Genomic DNA, 19,447 nt, shown 5'->3' with positions numbered 1-19,447 from the left:
CAAAATTTAATCAAGAAGAAATAGATAATTTGAACAAAGCAATCACTGTAAGTGAACTGGAATGTGTAATAATAATAAAAAAAAAACTCCCTACATACAAAAGTCCAGGACTAGATGGCTTCACAGGTGAATTCTACAAAAAATACAAAAAAAAATACAAATAACTTATCCCAATTCTTCTCAAACTCTTCCAAAAGACTGAAGAGGATGGAACACTCCCAAAGACATTTTATGAAGCCATCATCACCCTGATACCAAAACCAGATAAAGATACCACCAAAAAAGAAAATTACAGGTCCATATCTTTGATGAATATAGATGCAAAAATTCTCAACAAAATATTAGCAAATCAAATCCAACAACACATAGAAAAGATCATACATCACAACCAAGTGGGGTTCATCCCAAGTTCACAAGGATGGTTCAACATACACAATCGATGTAATACACCATATTAACAAAAGAAAAGTCAAAAACCACATGATTGTCTCAATAGATGAAGAAAAACCATTTGACAAAATTCAACATCTATTCTTTTTTTTTTTTTTTTTTTTTTTTGCGGTACATGGGCCTCTCACTGTTGTGGCTTCTCCCGTTGTGGAGCACAGGCTCCGGACGCGCAGGCTCAGCAGCCATGGCTCATGGGCCGAGCCACTCCGCGGCATGTGGGATCTTCCCGGACCGGGGCACGAACCCGTGTCCCCTACATCGGCAGGTGGACTCTCAACCACTGCGCCACCAGGGAAGCCCCAACATCTATTCTTAATAAAAAAAAAAAATCTCTCACCAAAGTGGATATAGAGGGAAGATACCTCAACATAATAAAAGCCCTTTATGACAAACCCACAGCCAATATAATACTCAATAGTGAAAAGCTGCAAGCCTTCCTGCTAAAATCTGGAACAAGACAAGGATGTCCACTCTCACCACTTCTATTCAACACAGCAATCAGACAAGAAAAAGAAATAAAAGCTATCCAACTTGCAAGGGAAGAGGTAAAACTGTCACCATATGCAGATGACATGATACTATACACAGAAAACCCTAAGGACTCCACACAAAAACTGCTAGACCTAATAAATGAATTCAGCAAAGTATCAGGATACAAGATTAACATTCGGAAACTGGTTGCATTTCTTTTTTTTTTTTTTTAATTTATTTTTGCTGTGCTGGGTCTTCGTTTCTGTGCGAGGGCTTCCCCTAGTTGTGGCAAGCGGGGACCACTCTTCATCGCGGTGCACAGGCCTCTCACTATCGCGGCCTCTCTTGTTGTGGAGCACAGGCTCCAGACGCGCAGGCTCAGTAGTTGTGGCTCACGGGCCTAGTTGCTCCGCGGCATGTGGGATCTTCCCAGACCAGGGCTTGAACCCGTGTCCCCTGCAATGGCAGGCAGACTCTCAACCACTGCACCACCAGGGAAGCCCCTGGTTGCATTTCTTTACACTAACTATGAAATATCAGAAAGGGAATGTAAAAAAAACAATACCTTTTAAAATCACACACACAAAAAAATAAAATACCTAGGAATAAACCTGACCAAGGAGGAGAAAGACTTATACACTGAGAACTATAAGACATTAATAAAGGAAATTAAAGAGGATTCAAAGAAATGGAAAGATATCCCATTCTCTTGGATTGGAAGAATTGATATTGTTAAAATAGCAATACTACCCAAAGCAATCTACAGATTTAATGTGATCCCCATCAAATTATCCATGCATTTTTCACAGAACTAGAATAATCCAAACATTTATATGGAACCATAAGAGATCCAGAATTGACAAAACAATCCTAAGGGAAAAAACAAAGCAGGAGGCATAAGTCTCCCAGACTTCAGACAATACTACAAAGCTACAGTAATCAAAACAGTGTAGTATTGGTACAAAAACAGACATAGAGATCAATGGAAAAGAACAGACAGCCCAGAAAAAAACCCACACACATATGGTTAGTTAATCTTCAGCAAAGGAGGCAAGAGTATAAAATGGGAAAAAGATAGTCTCTTCAGCAAGTGGTGCTGGGAAAGTTGGACAGCTGCATGTATATCAATTAAGTTAGAACACACCTTCACACCATTCAGAAAAATAAACTCAAAATGGCATAAACACTTAAACATAAGATGACACCATAAAACTCCTAGAAGAGAGCATAGGCAAAACATTCTCTGATATAAATTGTACAAATGTTCTCTTAGGTCAGACTCCCAAGGTAACAGAAATAAAAAGAAAAATAAACAAATGGGACCTAATCAAACTTATAAGCTTTTGCACAGCAAAGGAAATCATAAAAAAAAAAAAAAAGAAAAGCCAACCTATGGAATGGGAGAAAATCTTTGCAAATTATGTGACTGACAAGGGCTTAATCTCCAGAATATACAAGCAGGTCACACAACTCAACAGCAAAAAAACCAAACAACCCAATTGAAAAATGGGCAGAAGACAGTAGACATTTCTCCAAAGAAGACATACAGATGGCCAGTAGGCACATGAAAAGATGCTCAACATCACCAATTGTCAGGGAAATGCAAATCAAAACTACAATGGGCATGAACTTATATATACTACCAAATGTAAAATAGATAGCTAGTGGGAAGCAGACACATAGCACAGGGAGATCAGCTCAGTGCTTTGTGACCACCTAGAGGGGTGGGATAGGGAGGAGATATGGGGATATGTGTATATGTACAGCTGATTCACTTTGTTATAAAGCAGAAACTAACAACACCATTGTAAAGCAATTATACTCCAATAAAGATGTTTAAAAAAAAAACTACAATGGGGTATCACCTCACACCGGTCAGAACGGCATTAATTAAAAAGTCTACAGATAACAAACGTTGGAGGATGCGTGGAGAAAAGGGAACCCTCCTACACTGTTGGTGGGAATGTAAATTGATACAGCCACTATGGAGGTTCCCCAGAAAACTAAAAATAGAATTACCATATGATCCAGCAATCCCACTCCAGGGCATGCACCTGGACAAAACTACAATTCAAAAAGATACACGCACCCCTATGTTGGTAGCAGCACTATTCACAATAGTCAAAACATGGAAACAACCTCAATGCTCATCGACAGATGACTGGATAAAGAAGATGTGGTACATACATACAATGGAATACTACTCAGCCATAAAAAAATGAAATAATGCCATTTGCAGCAACATGGATGCAACTAGAGATCATCATACTAAGTGAAAAGTCAGAAAGAGAAAGACAAATACCATATGATATTACTTATATGTGGAATCTAAACTATGGCACAAATGAACCTACCTACAAAACAAACAGACTCACAGACATAGAGATCAGACTTAGGGTTGCCAACAGGGAGGGGGGAGAGAGAGGGATGGACTGGGAGTTTGGGGTTGGTAGGCGCAAACTATTACGTTTAGAATGGATAAACAACAAGGTCCTACTGTAGAGCACGGGAAACTATATCCAATCTCTTGGGATAAACCATAATGGAAAAGAATTTTTAAAAAGAATGTCTCTATGTGTATAACTGAGTCAATTTGCTGTACAGCAGAGACTGGCACAACATTGAACATCAACTCTACTTCAATAAAAATGGAAGGAAGGAAGGGAAATTGAAGTGACTGAACTTGGTGACTGATTGGATGTGGGGAGTGAAGGAGAGAGGAAGAAGGCAAGGATGCTCCCCGGTTTTCAGGCTGAGCAGCTGAGTGGATGGTGGTGTCCTTGAGGGAGATGAAGATCCAAGGAGGTGGAGTGTGGAAATATGAACCTCTTTTGAACATGCAGCATTTGGGATGGATGCCTGAGATCCACATTCTTTCTTCTCCCCATTCCAATCATCCCAAACAGACGATCTCCTCTGTTTCTCTATCCTGAATCATATGAAGAATATCCTGACCTTTCATATGAAGAAAGGTCTAGAAAGAAACTTAGGAAGCACATAGACCAATCCCCTTCATTCTTTGCCAGACGAAACTGAGGGAGGGAGGGAGTTTAGGGGGCTTCCCCAAAGATACGCAGGAAAACACCCCCTAACGCCATAGGCCCTTTCTGGCACCCTCTAAAACATGCTCTGCATTCTTGCCTTGCACAGTTTTCATAATCATCATCTTAACCACTTTTCCTGAAGGTACTCATTCAAACATGAGAAATCTTTAGCGTCCTTACCAACGGATGCCTCTGAATATAAAAGCCATATACTTGGAAAAGTAAAAATAAATCAGAAGAAGTTGAAAAGGTCAAAAGCAATTCACCTCTGGTCAAGTTGCTCATAGGAATCTCCCATTAGTCAGTTTTCATTACAATTACTTAAAAAATGACAAAGCATTGAGTCCATTATTTTTTACAGTATGAATTCTTAAATCTCTACCTCTATACATCACAGTTTTAATTATCTGTCATACAGCTCCCTTTAACAGTTCACTGTTTAAACAATGTTGGTAGGATTTGCAATAATTTTTTTTAACTGGGTGAAGCAATAAAACCAATGGCTTTTGCTCAATGAGCTTCCATTTTTATAATCTGCTAAAGTAAAATGGTAGATGTCAGACACAATGTGATATTAAGCAAGGGTATGAAACCAAATCCTTGACCCAATACAAGTAAAAGAAAAGGCTTACCTGAGGCGGGTGTCCTTAAAGGTGTCAAGGTAGGCAGGATAGCTCCATCTGATTTTATTCCCTTTACATCGAAGCTCTAGAGTTTGCCCTGCCATCAGACTCAGGGTTGCAGCGGGTTTCTGAAAGCGACCTTTATTTATCATTTGCATCATTATAGACTTTGTCTTTGGTGTTGAATCAGCGGAGTCTCTGTCCTTTATTTTAGGAATTTTGGGTTTCACCTTTTTGTTGGTAGGCTTGATTCTGTTCTCTCCGGGCTCCTTTGGATGCTTGTTCTTGGGAGGATGTTGACCAGTAACTGGTACAAACATGAGGAGAGAACAACAGACTTTGGTGGTTAACATACCCAGAGTCTTCAACCCCTGAAACAGATCGTTTTTCATATCCCTCTCCTCCTATGTCAAAGTTACTTTCAGGAATAATCATTATTTTCTTGGTTCATTCTTTAGCTTTAAACCAATTAGTAACTGAAAGGGAATCAATTTCAGCTTCCAAGATTTTGTTCAAACTCAGCAAAATATTGCACGTATGAACTGACATTCACACTTCCCAAACAAAACAACTTTTTCTTGTGGTTCACACTCAGTCTCACCAGCTCTAAGGTGGTACCCAGAATGGTGGACCTGAAGCCTCTCAAGGTCTGTTTCTGGTCCTTGCCATCTCAGTGCTGTCGTTGTTTATTTTGAACCAATTGTTTAAACCCAGGAATATGTAGTCTCCAGGGAGTGGAGACAGACTACCCTGCAAGCACACTCAGAAGATTTCAAACCATCACAAACTTTCTCCCAAATGAGTACGTACTGTGGCGCCTGTGTGTGTCAGGGTGGACAACATCCATGGCTTAGTAAGAAATAAGTACTAACCCTGTGTTCATTTAAAGCATACATACACATTATTAAAACTCAGTGGTAACTTTAGCAAAGGTTTAGAATTTAGCCAACAAAATACATTGGGGGGAGGAGTATTTTATCACCAACATCGTTGAGAATTGCTGGCAAATGGTGGTAAGAACTGATGACCTTTAAGTCCATTTTCTTACTGCTGTTTTTCCCTTCTCTACAGACAATGCTGCCCTGCCCTTGGAATACCTCTGGCTTCCAGAAATCTCAGCTGTCCACCCAGCCCGCATGGCCGTATGCTGTGTCCACCCAGCAAAGAGGAGGAGACTTGGCAATTCACTTGCTCCACTGTCTGCATCAGCTCCAAAGTGACCTTGCTATAAGCCCACAGAATTATAAAACGTCCAAACTTACAAGATCCTGAGAGATCATTTAAGGTCCTCATGTTATACATTTTAGAAAATAATAAAGGAGGCCTTAAAAGTTAGACTGCACAAAGCTGGCTAGTGACAGGATGTGAAAGTAAAACTCAGGTCTCCTCACCCCCATTTCACTACACGAGGATCAACAGCCTGTAGATATTTTGAATAGATAACTACACAAATCTTGACCAGTTGAGGGAATTACAGGGCATTTGTATAAAATGGGGAAATGTGATAAATCAGGAGAAAAAATTTTTCCCTCTTTGATGTTCGTATTTATTTATCTAATGTTACCTTGGTGTATAAAGGGCTCGGGTGGTCAAGAGTACAGAGACACTGAAATTGGGATCAAGAGACAGAAAAAGGCAAGTGTTGCAAGCTCTCACACCAGCAGACCAGACTGGTGACAAATTGAGGTGAGCCAGGTGGGCCTGGAGAGGCCACGCCCTCCCAAAGGGACAGCTGCCTGGAGGGAGAGTGTCCAGGGTTACAGGATCTGATTTCTCACAGGATGGCAGAAATGCAGGTTTCCTGGTTTATAAATGTTAGAAACTTGATTTTTTAGAAACTTCAGGTCTGACTCTCTGAGGTGAGGAGGCAGGCAGTGGTTTTCCTACGAGGGCTGGGGATGACCAGGAGGGGACAGGAGAGGGGCTGCCAGGACCGCTCTGTCTTGATCTGGGCTGTTCACATGGTGTGTGTGCAGTTGGTGAGCGTTTCATGGAGCCACCGTCTGATGATTTGTACCCAAAACTCAGCTGACGTGGACTCAACTGTGTAATGATGAACTTGGCTTCTTTTGAGTGTTGCCCTTTGAAACAGGAGCCATTTGGCCTCCACTCTTGGTTCAGCCCTGCCCAGACTCTGGAACCAACCCCACTGTGAGCTCAGTATCAACAGCAAGTCCTTGGCACGCGGCCTTCCTTTGGGTGTGGCTGCGTCGCGCCTGAGCCCCGCGAGCCTTTCCATGACTCCAGGTCCATCTGTGACCTCTCCTTTCCCTGGGTCTGAGTCTCTTCTTATCTCCCATCCTTCCTCTACTCTGGTTCCTCTGGGTCATGGGCCCTGCTGAGCTTTCTCAGTCCTTCCAGGGAGCAGGACTGTGCCCTTGAGCCCTAGTCTCCAAGGCGAGTCCCAATACCTGCCGTTTGTCAAGACTTCCCCAGACCCTGCACATTTGGTTTATTTATGCCCAGGGTCCTAATGACAGATGGGGGTGGGCGGGGTGCCCATGCACACATTTCTGCAACCTCCCAGAAGGAAAAGCACTGCAATCGTTGGGAACATATTAGACCCACAGAAATATTCTAATCCAGCAACACCAATTGTGAAGCATAAGCCTCACTGTTACAATAGGTAAAAGTCACTGTCTTTTTCTTAAGGCAGAAATTAAAAGCCTACCATGATGCTGTCTGAGTCATCTGTGCCCTGCAAGCATTTCGGTCAAACTATGCCTGTGAGAGTCATGGACCTCTGGATTGATGTCTAAATTTGGTGTTTTTTCTTCCTCATGAACAGGAATTCAAGCTATTGGAAATGACAACAACTGTCTGTAAATCCTAGGGAATTTAGGCAGCCCATGCAGTTTCCCTGATTCTAAGCTCTCAGATCCCGTGTGCTGATGCTACCCAGCAATATTCGATTAACTAGTTATGGATATTATGCCTTCAAACAGGTGTTCTCATCCCTGAAAAATCATTTGACCTTTTGACCAAATAGGCCCATCAGTCAGTCCAGCTGCTTGACCGTGGAACTGGTCCATGGTTTGACAGTGACGACACACAGTCCAAAGAGCCGGACCAGTGGTCCCACGGACAAGTCCTAGGACTGAGCGACTCCCAAATCCCATGTCTATCTTTTTCAAAGAATGACTCTTCAGGCTAACTAAGTAAATTAGTTATTTTCCAAAGGCCTAAAAAAGTATAAGAATTTACAATGTAGATATACAAAAGTGAAAGTCCATTACCATTGCATTTTTGAGATTATGGCACAGTATATTTTAGAGAAATAAATGACAAAATTCACACACCATTAAATGTCATTACAGACTTTAGGTCCTGAAGTCATTGTTGACTTACTGTGTGACCTTGGGAAGTTACCCTCCCTCTTACTTTCCTCATCTGTAGATTGAGAATTATATGGTAATAATGACTATCTCATGGATTGCTGTGGGGATTAAACGAGTTAATATGTTTAAAACGCTGAGACCAGTGTCTGACCCACAGTAAGTAAGCGTGAGCGAGGTGCTGCTTGTTTTGTGGTTGTCTCGTAATGTCTCAGGGTGATCTCCATGATAAACTTGTGATGGAGGTAAAGCAGCTCATTATTTTTCCTAATTTACAGGTGAAAAATTGAGACCACAGATGCCAAGTAGCTCACCCAAGGTTACTAAGGCGGCAGTGAAAAACCAGATCTATAGTCTCTTCTGGTTCGTCTTGTTGCTTTCAATTCACTCAAGATCAGCATTTTCACTTTATCTGCATGAATCTCAGGCACAGCACCATTATCTAAGTGGTTTCTTTGTTTGGTAGGTCACAGGCTTTGACAAGGAGTTCCAAGTCAAACAGAACTTGATGCCTGGGACGAGGGCACAACCTTCCTGGAAGGGCTGGAGATGCTTTTCCAAGGCATACATTACAATCCCCAAGTGAAGAGATGCGGGTCAAAAAACATCTCCAAAATGAATGGGTAAATGCTTCACAACCAGAAGTACCTAGGGCAAAGGGCTGTAATTCTTCAGCATCAGCTGAGGATTGATTGCAATCAAAGCTTATTCAATAAAGCTGACCTGACTATTAACCTCTCTAATTCTATCAGACTGTGTGGGAGGAGAAAATAAATTCATTAGAAGAATCACTGACAGCTGCTTAGATGAGGATTCCCTGGAAACACAGGCATTCACATCAAAGACCTGAAGCTGTTCGCTTTTTTCTCTCCATGGGCAGTTAAGCGGAAAGATCTGACCTGAGAGCAGCATCTAAATATCCGCACTATAAATGTGCTGGGTAGCTCAGGGCTTCCCCTAAGCAGTTGTATAGACTGGGACACCCCACTCTCGTTTTTCCATTCCTCATGAAACACCCCATAGGAACACATATACTTTTCCAAGAACAAATATGAGAAGTTGAGAAAGCAGACAGTAGGGAGGTAAAAACGTAGCAGGATGAGAGCCTCTTTTCCCTACCCCCGCTGGAACCCCACTCCAAAATACCCTCAATATCATTGCTTAAAGTATCATTTTCTTATGAGAGCAACTTCTAAGATTAGATACTTCTATTTCAGGATAAAGACCTTAGATTGATACTTTTTTTTTTTTTTAAGCATCCATCAGAACACAGCTCATCACACTTTTTTTTTTGAGATGTAATTGACAGCTCAACTAACATATTAGTTTCAGGTGAACAACATAACGATCCCATATAGCTCAACTAACATATTAGTTTCAGGTGAACAACATAACGATCCCATATTTATATATACTGCAAAATGACCACTCTCTCTTGAAACACTTTATTCGCTTGGCTTCCAGGACATGGCACTGTCTTGGCTCTAGGTCCGTTTGGCAGCCTTCCTCATCTTCCTTTCCTGCCTGAGTCCAAAGGGCTGAATCCTTGCAACTCCTCAGTCTCTAAGTGGCCTCACCAGTCCCCTTGGCACTAACAGCATTTATATGCTGAGAGCTGCCTTGTTCCTGTCCTCACTTTGCCTCTAATCCAGATCTGAATATTCTGTCGCTTACTCAGCACTGCCACTTGGAAGGCTAGTGGGCATCTCAAACTGGACGTGTCCACACTGAACTCTAGATGCCCTTTCAAATCAGCTCCTTCCCCGGTGTCCCTTTATCGGCAAATGGCAACTCTATTCACCCAGTTGCTCAGAACATAAACCTCTGAGTCGCACAGGATTCTCTTCTTTCTTTCCAAAGCCACATCCAATCCAGCAGCAAACCCTCTTGGCTTCGCCCTCAAAATAGACCCCGAACCCAGGCTCTACCCCCTACACCCACTGCAACCACAATCCTCCCCTAGACTATGGAAAGAGCCCCCTATGCAGGCTCCTGGCTTCTACCTAAGCACGCCTACCTTTGAAAATATAAGTTAGACCATGGGCACTTCTCCGCTGCAGACCCTCCAGTGACTTTCATCTAATTTAGAATAAAGCCTAAGTCTTCCCACACCCGACAGGGCATTGCCAACTCCCGTCTCAGTTCTCACGCTCCTTCAGCCACAGTGACCACCAGGACACCTTGAGGCTCATGCCCTTGGCTTCGTGGCTCTTCTTTCAGACAAGCAGCACCTGCTTCCTCCCTCTCAGCTGGCCTCTGACCCTCTTATCCAAACCCCACGCACACTGCCCTCGGCAGCCCTCTCCATGCTCTTATCCTATCTTATAGGTTCAGCTGTGTCTCCAAAAAGATACATTGAAGTCCTAACCCCTGCAACTGGTGAATGTAACCTATCTGGAAATAGGATCTTTGTAGACATAATCAAGTTCAGATGAGGTCATTAGGTATGGATACCAAGGGGGAAAGGGGGGTGGGATGAATTGGGAGATTGGGATTGACATATATACACTATTGATACTATGTATAAAATAGATAACTAACGAGAACCTACTGTATAGCACAGGGAACTCTACTCAATGTTCTGTGGTGACGTAAATGGGAAGAAAATCCAAAAAAGGGGGGATATATGTCCATGTATAGCTGATTCACTCTGCTGTGCAGTAGAAACACTATACTCCAATAAAAATTTTAAAATAAGATGAGGTCATTAGGATGGGCTCTAATCCAATAAGCTGGTGTCCTTATACAGAGACCCACACACAGAGGAAAATGCCAGATGAAGACACACACAGAGGGAGAAGATGGCCAAGTGACAACAGAGGCAGAGATTGAGGAGATACAGCTGTAAACCAAGGAACACTGAGAATCGCCGGCCGCCAGCCAAAGCTAGAAAGAGGCAAGGAAGGATTCGGCCCAGGGTCTCAGCAGCAGCATGGCCCTGCTGACACCTTGATTTGACTTCTATCCGCCAGAACTGTGTGAGAACTAAGAACCTGTAGTATCTTAGTTTGTGCTTGGTTACAGCAGGTCTAGGAAACTAATACATCCTGATTATTGATTTTTCACACCGCTTATCAGTTCCTGAAATGTTATCTTTACTTGTTTGTTACCTGCCCTCTCCATTAGACTACGAGCACCGCAAGGGCAGGGCTTTACAACCTTGTACGGGGGCAGCCATCAATCCTCAGAACTTCTCTCACTGCTCTGGCTGGCACACTGCCCGGTCTCTCTGTTGCCCCTAAACTTTTCTCTTTTTCAGCTCTAAGAATCAGAGATGATTTTGTATGTCAAACACACAGACCAAGATCCTAAATGCTTCAAAACATTATTTGCACTTGTGAACAATGAGAGTTTTTACAATTTTTTCATTATAAGGTTTTCTGAACTAATTTTTATCCTTTTTCCAAGGAATAAATTGAGTCACAATAATGATACCGAGTCCTGGTTAGGACTCAGTTTCAGTGTCACTCCCCTTACCTTCTTAGAGATCAGGCTGTTTTGCCCTCCCATCATAATGAATCTCTTTAGTTTCCCCAGAAAGGGAACCTTCACAGGACCGAAAATAAGCCCACGTTAGACTGAAGATCAAATTAGTATTGATCAAGGGTCTGGCGTGAGATTGACAAAACAGCAGTAACAAATCAATATTTATACTTCGTCATTTGCTCCCAACACTGGGTAAAAATATGTAGATAACAAAAGCTGGTAAGGACCTGTGATGTTGTACTCTTTTATGTAAAAATAGCAGCACCGTATCAACAAACACAGTGGCATGTATTCCATAAAAATGCTGAAAATCAGGTGCCGTGAGCCACGTCTGGCTCTAAGTGGCATCTTGGGCCTTTTATTAACTGTTTTCATGCCTCACTTTCATGCCACAAGAGTGGCATGCCCTTCCAACTCCCACTCTTCATGAGAAGAAATAACATTACTTCTAAAAATTTAAAGCATTTTAGAATGAAGCCAGGCAAACTTTGCTGGGTTAGAGCAGATGTACACCCAGCATATGCTTACAGGGAATTCTTTTACTATTAGAAAGCCTCTCCTAGGAGTGAGCAGAAAGAGTGAAAGGCAGTGGGAGAAGTTGAGTCATGGGCCTGTGTCTGGTGTTTGTGCTTCGGGATGACCAGGAATGCACCATATTCTGACTTGTTATCAGGGGCTGGCACTGGAAGGGCACCCCAACTAAGTCACTCTCAGTTCCTGGTCCCAGCCAGCCACGTGATAACTCAAACCCGAGAAAACATTCTTAATAGGTTTAGAAAAACTTATATACTTTACTGAAGATTTACTTTTCTAATTATGTGTTCAATATTTTATTCACAAATAGTTTATACTCTATATTTTACTTTTAAAAATAAAGCCATAGTGCTATTATCACATCTAAAATTTATCAGTTATTTCTTATAAAATATTCAGTCTGTGTTCAACTTTCTCTGTCTCATAAATCTATACTGTTTGTATAAATTACATTTGACAAACAGATGCTAATTGATTCAGGCAGCTGTTTGTAATCATGGTCTGGGCACACATTAGCTGGGAGAGATTCAGGAGGCAGAGGCTGAGGCTGCCTCCTGAGCCCCTGCGGCAGGCATCTTGGGTGAACTGTGTAACCAAGAGAATGGGCCACTTGAAATTATTTTGTCTGACCGTCTCTTGCTCTATTCAAAAAGTGATACCAAATACTACATTTCTATCACTTCAGCGATCACATACGAGGACCTGCCAGGAGCAATTTAATATTGTATTTTACACCGTGAACTCACGCCAACTGCTCTCTAGGCAAAGAGGACCTGTTCCTCCCCACCCCTCCCCAGGATAAGCACTGCCTACACTTTATCCAGCAAGGCTCTAGGCTTAAGGAGCCTCACATTCACCTTCAAGTCCCACAACCATTTTGGACTTTGCAAACCAGAATGTGGTCTTTTTCTGGCCAATGCTTCTAGTTTCATGGGAAAGAAAGGAACTGGTCAGGACTGAGTAGTGGATAAAAGATGTGAGCCAGGGTGAGCTGGCCCCAGCGGGAGGTTGCATAACAGCAAAAGCTGCTTTTCAACCAAAACCAGCAAAAATAGTGACTGCAGAGCAGAATTCCAAGGGAGATTTCAGGATACCAGGATGTAACAGATACAAAATATACTGCATGAATAACACCAATCGAAAAATAATGGAGCCAACCAATTAAATGCCAACAGAAATATAGATAGTAGACGTAGAAACACACACACACACAATAAAGTCTGGCCCTGTGGTTGTGAGTCTACACAACAGGGTGGGCCCAGGACAGGCACACATTCAAAAAAGTTCAGCGGCACAAGGGCCCCCATATGGTTCACATAAAACCATGTCCTTCATCTTCTCTCCTCCAATAAGATAAGAAGTGTAACAGCTGTGGGTTTTTGAGTCGTTTGGAGGTCTGATACCCAGAAATATCTGGTCTAAGACTTAGGCACATCTCGCAGGATTCAAGCCCACGCTGGTTTATGAAAGGAATCTAGGACTGCAGGTGGGGGAGGAGGACTCTTCGAATTTTGCAAAAAGCTCAGTTTAGGTGGCACCCGCCCTCACGAGCAGAGACCCGGGGCGAACGCCGCGCGGAGGTGGAAACGATCCGCCGCTCCCAGACAGACACGTTGACACTGGGGGCTGGACCAGGGGCTGCCTGGGGTTGTTCCATTTGCCGGCTGCCGAGAGCTTTCCAGGAGCGCAGGAGCGCTTCTGGTGGGGATCCTAAGGGTCAGAGCAGCTGCCACCGTCCCAGGGGCTCCGAGGGGAGGTGGAGAGAGGGAGATAAGGAGACCCTCCTGAGGGGGGGGGGCAGGTGCACGGAGTAGGGAGAGGCTCCAGGGCTGGGCCTCGGAAGGTCTAAAGTTAGAAGAAGACCTGGAGGACGACGAGGGCTGGTGGGGTGGGGAGGGGGGCAGTCCGGGATCAAGTCAGGGCACAAGCCGGGTAGCCCCCCACGCAGAGTAACTCACCGTCCTCCAGCGCTTCATGCGCCAGCAGAAGACCCAGCAGCAGCCAGACCTTCATCTTCAGGGCGAGGGGTGGGGCAGAGGTGCGGGGGACGGCAGGTCCGAGGCGCGCGGAAAGCGCAGGGCGAGGGCAGGGGCGCCAGGGGAGGCGGCGGGCGAGGGGCGGGCGCCTGGGACGCCGCAGCTGGAGGATTCGGTTTCATGAAGAGGAACAGATCTGGGGGGAAAGTTTGGGGATTTTCTTTCTTTTTTTTTTTTTTTTTAAATTCTCTGTGTAATGTAACCTCTCCTGCCCCCTGGCGGAGCCGTGAAGCTCTGCGCTTTTTCCCGGCGCCGAAGGCGAGGGCTGAGGGTGAAATGTCAATTACAGCAGCCACTCATCGAGTTCCCCCAACGCTCGGCGTTTCACGAAATTTACCAACTTCAAGCAGGCCCCGCGCAATCCTGCAGGTACTGAGCGGGTCACATTTAACCGTAGCTGTCCAAAATGTCACCAGCGCTCTCCCCACCAGCTCAAGTGCAGCCATAATGCTCTGTAAAAAGCGCCCCCTAAGTATTTCTCTGCATTCCCAGCAGGTCTCTCACTGGCTCTCACTAACAAGACCACTGCCCTCGGTTGTCCCGGCTCTGCACCGAGCCCTGTACCAGCTGGACACGGCGTCTGTTTTGCAGCTGAGACGTGAGAGCCCTGGGGCTTCAGTGGGGACGCTGCTCTGCCTTCAGAGGGGCCCACGGCAGGCCAGCTCCTTCCCCGGTGCCTGGCGGAGGTTTTGGAGACATGTCTCCTTCCTCTTTTATTCCGAAGTCCCATTGCCCTACATACGACTCAATTTAAGCGTTCAGGAGGGACTGTGCCAGAAAACAGATCCAAACAAGAGCCTCAGGGGCCCCTCCGGACGCCGATAAATTGACACCTTGGCGTTCCCTTTTGTGCTGGGGCCTGGGGTTCCGTCTCCACCTCCTGTCCCTCACTCCACACGCCCCCACGTGCTGCGGGCTCTCCCTGCCGGCTCTGCGTCAAGGCCGCCGCACTTTGCCATCCTCCCTCCCTCCCCGCCCCGGCTCACGATGTTACCGTCCGTCATCAGCAAGGGGCCACAGCCTCCTGGTGGGTCTCCCTGCCCCCCCTTCTTGCACCTCAATCCATTCTTTCTCCAGCTGTTAGACTGATCTTCAAATGCGACTCCCAAAAAACTCTAACCCGACTAAAAACCCTTCAAAGGCTCTCCAGCAAGGCTCCTGCTACAGAGTTCTCGGGCCCCGGGGCTGGGGGGTGGAGGCACCTACAGCTCCGCCGCCTGCTCCCCGGTCCTGCCCGTCACGCCAACAGCACGCTCCCAGCGCCCTCGGCCCAGCGCCCGCGGGGCTCCACGGCTCCCGCTGCCCCCTCTGCCGCCGAGTCCCCTTCCTCCTTCCACCACCTGCCTGCCCTCTCGCCACCCCCAACCCCTGGCCGAGCTCATCCTACAAGGCTCAGCTCAGACCTCACCTGCTCTAGGCTGGGCTAAGTGCTTCCCTAGTACAAATACTTCATGGTAGCAGCTGCAACAAAATGCAGGACTTAGCGGTGAATCTGGTTGTGCTTCTTTCTCCTGCCTCTCCTGAGTTCAAGGGCAAAAAATCCGTTTTATTAAATTTTGCATTCTACCACCAGTTTCTGGAAAGTAATACTCATTAATTAGGAACTTACCGTGTTCCACACAGAGCATAAAACCCTCAACATGCATTTCTTGTTCCTTGTATCAACAACAAGGGAGGCTGTGTGGTTAGTTTCGGCCCCATTTTATGGATGAGGCGGCCCAAAGGCAAACTGGTACGAAGTCTTAATCCAGGTTTTGTCTGACACCCCTGTCTCTGGGTCGAACCCTCACTCTACCGGTTAAAATGAGCTGTTGAAATCACTAGAAGTGAAAGCTTTCCAACAGGGCCCTCCTGACCATAAAGTCACTCCTCAGAAACTCCCAAGACTGGAGGCAAGTACTTTGTGACTTACCTGATAGGCTTGATAACAGAGAGCTAAGATGGCAAAACAACCAGATGGACGGAATTGCAACCCATTCCACGGAGAGGGGGAACACACACTCTGTTCCACCCTTTGAAGGAGTCGGGAGGAGTAGGTGGCTGCCGTAGAAGTAGCCGTGCAAAGAAAACAGCTAAAATTGTAATGAATCCTTAAAAGCTGAATGCAGGCTGGCGTGAACATTTCGAATCCTTGGGAGCCTCGGACACAAGGAGAGCCCAGAATCCTTCAGCAGCTCTTTCCCACAAGCCTCTGCTGGTTGTTTACTAGAGAGAGAGAGACCAAAATGCACCACATATGAAGAGAGTTGACATTAATGAGGGTTGCACTTAGCTACTCCACCTGTGTTTTCTTTTATTTCAAAAAGAACTTTTTTTTCAAAAGTAATTAATCCATTAAAAATAGTTTAAACCACCACAGAACATATAGGACAGGAAATGATAAAAATAATAAACATACCCTTTCATGTCCCCCACGCTTCTAGCTATAAAGTATTTCATGGTAATGATGCACCATAGTTTAAATTATGCTCCTGTTTATAGATAGTTTGGTTGTTTTAAAAAACTCCTTTACAAAAAAATGCTGCAATAACTGTCCTTATCCAAATAGCTTTATGCCCATGAGTATTTCTATAACACATATACATAGATAAAAATGAAATTATTCAGCCAAAGGCCATGATATTTAGCAATTTTGATTAATGCTGCCAATTCAACAAAGCTGTTCCTATTTATAGCCAATTCTACTTTCTTTGGGAGCCCATGAGCCTACGCATTTCTTCCCGCCCACCAGTCCTGGACGTGACTAATCTATTCAATTTTTACAACCTGGGAGGGGGGATCTCATTATGCTATTTCAATTCCTATTCCTTTTATTACTGTTGAGGTTGGGCATCTTATGTTTTTATCAGCCATTTGTATTTGAAAATTGACTTATTTTTCTTATTACCTTACTATAGTAGAATCTTAATATGTTCTGGATAATAAGCTCTTGGGTGTTATACATACTGCAGACATTTTCTTCTAATCCTTTGCTTGTGTTTTAGTTTTGCTAATGGTGCCTTTCTTTAAGAAATACAACAAATGTTTAGCAATTACACTTTTCAGTAATCTTTTTCATGGCATCTGGGTTTTATATCCCCTTAGATGGACCTTCTCTGCCACAAATCAGCAAATTACGTGTTTTATATTTTCATCTAAAACTTTTATAGTTTTGTTGGTCTGTTTAGTCTTTAAATCCATCTATCATTTTTTGGTTTGGGTATCACAAATTACAAATCTAATTTTATGCTTATGTTTCCAATTAGATGATCAGTGTCACATTATCATTTGTTAAATGATTGGTTCTTTTCCCATCTTTCTGAATTGACTTTTAGTGTGTATTAAATTACACATGTACATGGGTCTGTTTCAGTTCTATTTTATTCTATTGATCTTTTTATCTATACCTATAGAAACACCACACTGCATTAACTGATACCGATTTATAGTATGTTTTGTTATTTGTTTGGGCAAGGGGTGCCCCCCTCATTGATCTTATGTTAATTATGCTTGTACATTTTCTCTTCCAGATGAAGTCTGAAATCACTTTGTTAACCTCCATAAAAACTTTGTGTTTTGATTATGATTGCATCTAATTTATATTTGGGGGAAGAATGGTCATATTTACAATATTAAGTCTTCCTATCCCAGAATGTGTCATAAAGTTATATATATTTCCATTTGTTCAAGTCTATTTTTATGTCCCCATTATATTCTATAATTGGTGAATGCTGGTATTAGGACAACAATTTTGAAATTCTGTAATCCCAAGCCTGCATTCTTAAGTGTATTTTGTGTCAAATACACTTTAGCTAAATTTGGGCTACCTATGTGTGTGTGTGTATGTGTATAGACGTGTGTGTGTAGTTACATAGTTAAGCACTTATATAGTTATAAACACATATATTTTTTCCATGTAAGTTTTACTTGTTAATTGTTAAACTTTGTTCTTATTTTTACTTGCTTATGTATTTGTTTTGCTATTATGAATGAAATTTTCCCCCATTACATTTTCAAATTGGTTAACTGGTATATAGAAAATAATTTTGGAATTGTATTTTCCCAAACTTCTGTCACATATATTTTAGCTAAATTTGCATGTTTAAACTTATCCTAGGTCTGTGTTATGGTCTGAGTTGTGTCCCCCCACTTCCCCCCAGATTTAAATGTTGAAGTCCCTCACGGACATAGAGAACAGACTTGTGGTTGCCAAGGGGGAGGGGGGTGGGAGAGGGATGGAGCGGGAGTTTGGGATTAGCAGGTGCAAACTATTACATATAGGATGGATAAACTACTGTATAACACAGGGAACTATATTCAGTATCCTGGGATACACCATAATAGAAAAGAATATAAAAAAGGATGTACATATATATATAACTGAACCACTTTGCTGTACAGCAGAAATTAACACAACGTTGTAAATCAAATATACTGTAATAAAAAAAAAATCGATGTTGAAGTCCGAACCTCTAGTACTTTAGAATGTGGTAAATTAAAGAGGTAATTAAATAAAAGTAATTAAAGAGGTAATTAAATAAAATGAGGTCATTAGGGAGAACCCTAAACCAGTATCACGGGTATTCTTATTTTTTAAGAAGAGGAAACTTGGATATAGACACACACACACAGAGGGAAGATCGTGTGAAGATTCAGGGAGAAGACAGCCACCTACAGGCCAAGGATCTGGGCCTCAGGAGACGCCAACCCTGCTGACGTCTTAATCTCTGACTTCTAGCTTCCAGAACTGTGAGTAAATACATTTCTGTTGTTTAAGCCGCACAGTCTGGTACTTCGTTATGGCAGCCCTAGGAACTAATGCAGTCTGTTAGGATGGGAGCGAGGGTTACAAGAGATATAGGGGCTTTCCAGGATAGTCACAAGGCTTACTGTCCTTGAATGAGACAATCACAAGAGGACTCCAAATTAGAAAAATGAAACTGCCAAAGTTGTATTTTTTTTTCTTTTTTTTTTTTTTTGCTGTACGTGGGCCTCATCACTGCTGTGGCCTCTCCCGTTGTAGAGCACAGGCTCCAGCCGCTCCACGGCATGTGGGATCCTCCCGGACCGGGGCACGAACCCGTGTCCCCTGCATTGGCAGGCGGACTCCCAACCACTGCGCCACCAGGGAAGCCCCTCAAGGAGCTTCTTGCAGACAAAAGCAACGTCAAAGAGACTGGTCCGTTAAATAAATGGCAGTTGAAGTGGTAGCATCTCAGATGTGTGGTCCCGGGGTGGCATGCTTCAGGCGCAACTGATACTATTTGGAATGTGCCATGAGGACTGAGTATATGTGAAGACATCTCTTTTATTTTACAGGACTTGCTATTCATACGGTAGGCTGCCAGGTGAATATCCTCAACAGTAGATTCGTTTCCATTTAGATTGTACTATTGATATATTTCTGAGCTGTAAAGCTTCCTAAATAAAAAGGCAGTTTAAATTAGATAAGTGTGAAATGTATGCTTTTGGTAGGTGTGATACATATG

The 19,447-nt window shown here is 43.5% G+C and overlaps 1 protein-coding gene across 1 annotated transcript in view; it reads right to left on the bottom strand.

Annotated features, from left to right (window-relative positions):
• PDGFRL (platelet derived growth factor receptor like) overlaps positions 1 to 14,457 on the bottom strand; it is a 47,543-nt gene extending 33,086 nt beyond the window's left edge. Inside the window, exons 1-2 of the mRNA XM_082608679.1 lie at positions 13,902 to 14,457; positions 4,598 to 4,895 (exon numbers count right to left, since the gene is read on the bottom strand). Coding sequence (XP_082464805.1) covers positions 4,598 to 4,895; positions 13,902 to 13,956 — 353 coding nt within the window. The 5' untranslated portion in view covers positions 13,957 to 14,457. The remainder of the gene's footprint in view (positions 1 to 4,597; positions 4,896 to 13,901) is intronic.
• Between the last annotated feature and the right edge of the window lie 4,990 nt (positions 14,458 to 19,447).

This window comes from Mesoplodon mirus, assembly GCF_964341445.2.
Source record: "Mesoplodon mirus genome assembly, chromosome: 20".
Classification (NCBI taxonomy): domain Eukaryota; kingdom Metazoa; phylum Chordata; class Mammalia; order Artiodactyla; family Ziphiidae; genus Mesoplodon; species Mesoplodon mirus.
The sequence above is the reverse complement of the archived record's forward strand: the minus strand, read 5'-3'. Positions and strand labels throughout refer to the sequence as shown.